The 7,641-nt window shown below is 43.3% G+C and overlaps 1 protein-coding gene and 1 pseudogene across 3 annotated transcripts in view; one reads left to right on the forward strand and one right to left on the reverse strand.

Moving 5' to 3' along the window:
• Nucleotides 1–7,641, forward strand: part of ASB11 (ankyrin repeat and SOCS box containing 11, E3 ubiquitin protein ligase) — a 31,724-nt gene that overhangs the window by 22,600 nt on the left and 1,483 nt on the right. For all 3 annotated transcript variants that reach the window (XM_006835612.1, XM_006835613.1, XM_006835614.1), the window contains exon 5: nucleotides 6,431–6,565. In XM_006835612.1, the coding sequence (XP_006835675.1) occupies nucleotides 6,431–6,565 (135 nt within the window). The remainder of the gene's footprint in view (nucleotides 1–6,430; nucleotides 6,566–7,641) is intronic.
• LOC102827078 lies at nucleotides 2,515–4,109 on the reverse strand (annotated as a pseudogene).

The following is a 7,641-nucleotide window of genomic DNA, read 5'->3' on the forward strand; positions in this document are numbered from 1 at the left end:
TGTGGCTCATGACAAGCTATGGACAACATTGCGAAGTATGAGTATTCCAGAATACTTAATTGTGCTCATGAGGAATCTGTACCTGGACCAAAAGACAGTTGTTCAAACAGAGCATGGGAACACTGAATGGTTTAAAATAAAGAAAGGTGTGCGATAAGTTTGTATTCTTTCGCCATACTTATTCAACCTGTATGCTAAGCAAATAATCTGAGAAGCTGGGTTCTATGAAGAATAACGTGGCATCAAGATTGCAGGAAGATCATTAACAACCTGCGATATGCAGACGATACAACCTTGCCTGCTGAAAGTGAAGAGGACTTAAAACATTTACTGGTGAAGATGAAAGAGCACACAGCCTTAGGTATGGATTACATCTCAATGTCAAGAAAACAAAAATCCTCACCACTGGATCAATACACAACATTTCTATCAATGGAGAAAAGATTGAAGTTGTCAAGGACTTCATTCTTCTTGGATCAACTATCAACACTCACGAAAGCAGCAGTCAAGAGATCAAATGACGTATTGCATTAAGCAAATCTGCTGCACAAGATCTTTATAAAGTGTTGAAGAGCAAAAATGTCAGCTTGAGGACTAAGGTGCGCCTGACCCAAGCCATGGTATTTTCAGTAACCTCATATGCAAGCGATAGCTGGACAGTGAATGAGGAAGACCATAGAAGAATTGATGCCTTTGAGTTATGGTGTTGGAGGAGAATATTGAAAGTGCCATGGGCTGCCAAAAGAACCAATAGATCTGTTTTGAAGAAATGCAGCTAGAGTGCTCCTTGGAGGCCAGGATGGCCAAACTTAGTATCTCCTACTTCAGACATATTGTCAGAAGGGCCCAGTCACTGGAGGAAGAATATCATGTATGGTAAGGTGGAGGAGGGTCAGAGGAAAAGAGGAAGACCCCCAACGAGATAGACTGGCAAAGTAGCAGCATCGATGGACTCAAGCATGGCAACAGTAGTGAAGTTGGCCCAGGATCGGGCAGTGTTTCATTCTGCTGTGCATAAGGTTGCTATGGGTGGGTACCAACTTGATGGCACCTAACAACAACAACAACAAAATCTTTACAGGAGTAGAAAGCCTCATCCTTCTCCCGCAGAACAGCTGGTAGTTTCGAACTGCTGACCTTGAGGGTCGCATCCCGAGTCGTAACCACTCGCTACCAGAGCTCCTTATGATAGCTAGTTTGTTGTTGTTGTTATGTGCTGTGGAGTCGGTTCTGACTCATAGGGTTTCCGAGGCTATAAATCTTTATGGGAGCAGAAAGCCTCATCTTTCTCCCACGGTACAGTTGGTAGTTTCGAACTGCTGACTCTGAGGTTCGCAGCCCGATTCGTAACCACTACGCTACCAGAACTCCTTATGATAACTATTGCTCACTATTAAATCAACAGAATCCTGTACCCATCTCTTTTCACCTGACCCATCTGAACAAGATGGAAACTGTTCAGTGGGGGATTCTATCTTCCCCTACACACTCTGAAACTAAATTCCCACTTGAAAACTTGTAAGCCAGTCTCTTCGTGCCTTTACAGCACCCCTATTTTAAGTAGCCAATGTCTGAGTTCCCAGTCCCTATCAACCCTGCGTACTGAGGGGATAGGCTTGATCTTTGATTTGAAGACTCCTTCCCTCTTGGTTTGTATTTTGTGGTCCTGGTGTGGTGCTATGGGCTAATGTGTCAGAATGCAAAGTCGTTTGAACTGCAATGTCAGTGGTTCAAGCTCACCAGCTGCTCCTTGGTAACCCTATAACCGGTCGCTATGGGTCGGAATCGAATCGCCGGCACTTAACAACATCTATAAGATACGGTCAAGTTCATCACATCATAGCAATGTACACTTGCTTCCTGTATCAAATTTCTTTATCTTCTTTTAGTTTTAATTTTTGATATAAGTTATCATCCAGATTTCGAGTAAGCCCCTCCTTAAGTTGTAGCAAAATGGTCTACATTGGAAATGATATAAAAGCTTTGAAATTTTTTTTAAAATATTGATTTGAAGTAAAAAGACAAAAGAAAGCAAAGTAGATATTTGCATTGCCTCAGAATCTTTAAAAATGAATCAATATTGAGAACAGTTTGATTTACTTAAGCAATTCTGCAGTACTTGGCTGATTATATAAGGATCATTTGGTAGCTGTGTAGCTGTGTGCCTACAAAACATACATATGCTTATTATATACACCCAAACGCACATTTCTCTCCGTGGTATTTTCTGTGTTATAAAAGCATGCTAAGGACAATTGTCCATAGAATTAAAGAACGACTAGAAAATCATCTGTTTTTGAAAATGCTGCCATGTTACTGTTAACCATTTGACTTTTTATTTTTTTTTATGTATCACTGAGAACATTTATGCAATTTCACATTTAGAACATCACAAAATCCCAAGGAAGCACTATATCACTACATCTGTAAACAGATACGACTCACACAAAGCCAATCTCAGCAGGGCATGCCAGGGAGGGTGAGTGGGCGGTGGCTTTGGGGACTGTGCTGTGTTCAGGCTCTGGGTCTTCTGAGCAGAAAGGCCACCAGGGCCCACGTGGTGATTATGCCACAGATGTGCAACACGCAGTTGACGTCTGGTGAATGTCTCCAGTACTGATACAGGGACACCGGGAGGTCACGGTGATGTCGGCAATCCTTTAAGATATTCTGCGCATCCTTAAACTTGTTGGTGAGAAACAGGAACTGGTTCCTGGTGAGACGTCTGATGTCAAACTTGCAGAGGTTCTGGAATTCATGGTAGATCTGCTGCTTACTGACCCCCAGCCACCTCTTGACACTGAGGATGAGGATGGGTGGTTGGACACTGGGATAATCTGGACTGGAAAAGTAGACTTTAGGGACCCCAGCTCTGATAAGATTCACTTGGTTGACATAAGGGGCCAGTACGTCCAAGTACTGGGAGAAGGCGGGCTCTGGCTAGGAATCGCTGCCGTGAGCTCTCAGGAGGAGCAAGTGAGCCACTTTCAAAAAGAACTGACCCACAGAGGAAGGCATCATAGGGTGCTTCATGTGGGCACTTGTTCTCAACATACTATACTTTCTACATTTGCTTGCATAAACAGTCACAGGTCCAGAATGTCTAGTGGGATTCAAGTCACTGTTAAGGACTTCATAAACTTCTGAAAGATTTGAAACCCTTGGTAAATTCTGTTCCTTCCAGATATCCTTCGTTGAATTCTTGGTGTCAACGATAATAGGAAATAGGTGTTGGATGTTTTGCTTAAACTGATCATAGCTTTCTGGAAGAGGCCTGAAGAACTTCTGGCGAAGGTGCAGCAGATTCATCATCACATTATGTCCCACTAAGGGCTTCTGGGCTTTCACCAGCATCTGGAAAAAAGACAGAAAACCCCTTCGCAGATAGCAGAAGCTTCTCCTTCCAATAGTTCTTTTGCTGACAAGGGCTGTTCTCCAGACACCAGCGGTGCTGTCAACTCACTTTCTTCACTATCACTGCTTGGTCCTTCAACACCATCCAAATGTTGGGGAGGGCTTGCTGCAGCACTAACTGGACCTCAAAGGCCTGGAACCCAGTGATGCCAGGGAGAGTCATGCAATCGCCATCTTCTAACAGGCCCAGCCACGGGTCACCTCATCAATCACCACCTTGATCTGGTCTTTGTCCAAAGAATTGCAAACTTTCCAGTTCCCACTCAGGAGACTGTGCTTAATTTTCTTCTCTTGTTCCTCATTCATATATGGGATGCCATTCTTGAGAAACTTGTTATAGTCAAAGCCATAGTGATTTACATACTGAACACTAGATGCCTGGAAAGAGAATTCTGAATCTCAAATCCCAAATGTTGGAGGGAAGAGAAAGAAGTTACATGAATGGGAGACATACTTGTTTGGATTTCCTTTGATGCTGGAAAACAGGGACAACCCAATCTGACAGATGTAAATTGCTAGACACTCTGCCGGGTCTTTAGCTACCACTCGGATGGCAGGTCAAACAGACTGATGTGCTGGGGCCCGGACATGCTGGAGTGCAGGCCGGTAAATTTGATGTTCAGATCCACAGAATCAGAGCTGAGAAACAGCTCCTGCAGCAGAATCTGCTGGAACTCCCCGGTGCCCACGTCCATGGCCGATCAGGTCCCTTGGCCACGTGGCATCCACTGCGTACCGCCCACTTCAACCGTTTGACTTTTATAAACATTTTTAAAACTTCCTGAGAATAGCATTTAATTAAAATGTAAAATGAAGCTATTTCTTCTTTTGCAAAGAAAAAGACAAAATTATTCAAAATAGTTATTAGATTGTCTCTATTTTCCAGGCTGCTTTAGGTTAGGATTAGATATTATTTATGAATTCTTACAGCCTTAAACCTTTATGAACAAGCTGGGTCACCATCTGAATTAACACTTTGAAACACTGAAATAAATATTATAAGGCAATTACAATATTGAATTATGCTAGCAAATAATTTGAATCTACAAACTCATTATTTAGAAGCTTTAATGCATATTTAGACTTAATTCCCACCACTCTTTTGTCAGTTTGTCATAGTGCGGTGGCTTGTTGTTGCTGTGATGCTGGAAGCTATGCCACCGGTATTTTAAATCCCAGCAGGGTCACCTATGGTGGACAGGTTTCAGTGGAGCTTCTATACTAAGACACACTAGGAAGAAGGAGAGGCAGGCTACTTCCGAATGTTTAGTCACTGAAAAGTTTATGAATAGCAGTGGAACACTGTCAGATAGCTCTAGAAAACAGAACACTGAGACCGGATGAAGAGCACCAGACTAGTGTCAGACAGAGTGGCCAAAGATGAAGCCCTCAGGGTGGAAGAAACTCAAAATATGATTTGGGGAAGAGCTGCCTCCTCAAAGAAGAGTTGACCATGATGACATGAACCTTTAATTTTCATGACTTTTTAAAATTCCACACATGGAGAGACAAAACAGGTGCACCTTAGATGGTCGTTCACCAAAGTAGTGTGTAGAACATTGTCTTTGTGTGGTCCATCTCTTTTGAGATATAAAAGAGATGAAATAAGCTAGGAATCAGAAATGGGGGGGGGGGGGAAGAGACGTTAAGCCACGTAACGATTGCCCAGGAGCCGAAGCTCAGAAAAGACAAGGACCTTGCCCCAGAGTCAACAGAGAAAGAATGGTTTCCCTTTGAGCCAGCAACCTGACTTTGGACTTCTAGGCTCCTAACTGTTAGCAAATACATTTCTGAAGGCCACCCACTTGTCTTCCTGCTCTGGCAGGACTAGGAGACTAAATTGTTTAAAGAAAGCTTGAACTCTTTAAAGAGAACAAACTCTTTCCAAGCGCCTGTCAGTAATACAGAACAAGTTATTCCTATGCCACAGCTTAACATTTATCTAGTCACTGCATAACATTTCGAAGGGGAGCGCTTGCTGACCTGGTTCTTTGAAAGTGTGTTTTGAGCTATATTCTATATAGTTCAAAATTGTGAACCAAAATAAGGAAGACTCATTTCAACATGCAAGGAGCCCTTGTGGCCTAGTGGGTTATGTGTTGGGCTGCTCACTGTAAGGCCAGCAGTTTGAATCCATTGAGGAAGAAAGATGAGGCCTTCTGCTCCCGAAAAGATTTACAACCTCAGAAACTCTACACAGGTAGCTATGAGTCAGAACTGACTGAGCGGCACACAGCAACACCAACTGCGACATACAAATCACACAACCAAGCCCACAAGCATGGGAGAGGAAACGGGGGTAGGCCTTGCACTGGAGCGCTGGCTTTTCAGGGTCACAGTGCAGCTGTTCTTGTAGGCTCCGTCTTTAACATGGTGACTTCGTTCTAGAAAATGATTTCAGTTGTGTACCTCATGGGTACACGAGTGGAGGAAATATAGGCATGCTCTCTCTTTTTTTGGAGGTTCAACCTAAGGTTTAAAAGTCTCCAGGTGGCACAAACAGTCTGTGCTTGACTACTGATGTAAAGGTTAGTGGTTCAAATATACCCAGTAGTGCCATGAAGAAAGACCTGGCAGTTTGTTTCTGTAAAGATTGTTGTTGTTGTTGTTAAGTACCATGGAGTCGGTTCTGACTCATAGTGACCCTGCACAGGGTTTCTGAGCCTGTAAATCTTTACGGGAGCAGAAAGCCTCATCTTTCTCCCACTAAATGGCCGGTAGTTTCAAACTGCCGACCTTGAGGTTAGCAGCCCAATTCATAACCACTACCCTACCAGAGGTTACAGTCATGCAAACCCTCTGATGCAGTTCTACGCTGCAATACATGGGGTCGCCATGAGTCAGAATCGACTTGAAGACAACCATTTTTATTTGTCTTACCTAAAATATTGAAAACAATTTTTTTCTACTACATAAAAACTAGCCTATCTATAAGGCCCATTCTAGATAATCAACCCTGTAATTTTGTGAATACTCAGTTTCCCTTATTTGACTGTGGTTCTCTTGTGTTTACCAGGCCATAGAGAGTGTATGGAGATTCTGCTGGCAAACAATGTTAACATCGATCAAGAAGTGCCTCAGCTCGGAACTCCCCTGTATGTGGCCTGCACCTATCAGAGGGTCAACTGTGTGAAGAAACTTCTAGAATTAGGTAATTTCCCGAAATCTTTTCATGAGAAGAACCTGTTAGCCATGTTGGCTTTCCAAAGCTTCAAAGATGAAGTTCTCGCCAGAATGGAAAAAAAAAAATGGTAGCACTTGCTGTTCGAATGCTAAAACCAGAATTTTTCCCAAAACAATGAGTGTATGTGTTTGGTCAAGGTCAGCAGTTCAAAGCCACCAGCCGCTCTGTGGGAGAGAAAGATGAGACCTCCTGCTCCCGTAAAGATTTAGTCTCAGAAACTCTAATGAGCAATTCTAAAAGGTCACTATGAGTCAGAATCGAGTTGGTGGTCGTGCGGTTTTGTATAGTAGGTTCAAAGAGCCTTGGTGACACAAGGGTTAAGAGTGGTGATTTGAACCCACCGGCAGCTCCACAGGAGAAAAATCTGGCCATTTGCTCTCATAAAGATGCTCGCCTAGAACACCCATGGGGGTTGCCACGCTCTCCTATAGGCTCACTATGAGTCTGCATCGACTCCAGCACAGGCGCACACAGCCCTGGATAATATATACGTATTATCTAATTTAGCTTCATCCTTTTCCCAAGAACTAAATAATTCTATGTAATTGTTGTTGGTGTTAAATGCCATCGAGTTGGTTTCTACCAATAGTGACCCTGTATAGGGTTTCCGAAGAGCGGCTGATGAGCTTGAACCACCGACCTTGCAGTTCAAACGGCTTTGCAGTCTGGCACATTAATCCACAGCGCCACACCAGGACTCCATTCTATGTAATAAAAATCTCAAATAGGTTCTAGGCTTACATCAATGATTAGATAATTATGCTATGGCACTTCAGATGACTTGATATACAGCTGTTAAACTTCAGGGGATCAGTGATCAAATTCACATCTTCCACGCTGCTACCTCAGTTCAATTCCTGGCCACTACACTTCATAAGGAGCTCTGGTAGCGTAGTAGTTACGAATCGGACTGTGAACCACAAGGTCAGCAGTTCGAAACTACCAGCTGCTCTGTGGGAGAAAGATGAGGCTTTCTGCTCCCGTAAAGATTTACAGCCTCGGAAACCCTGTACAGGGTCGCTATGGGTCAGAACCGACTCGAT

Source organism: Chrysochloris asiatica, unplaced genomic scaffold, assembly GCF_000296735.1.
Source record: "Chrysochloris asiatica unplaced genomic scaffold, ChrAsi1.0 scaffold00018, whole genome shotgun sequence".
Lineage (NCBI taxonomy): Eukaryota > Metazoa > Chordata > Mammalia > Afrosoricida > Chrysochloridae > Chrysochloris > Chrysochloris asiatica.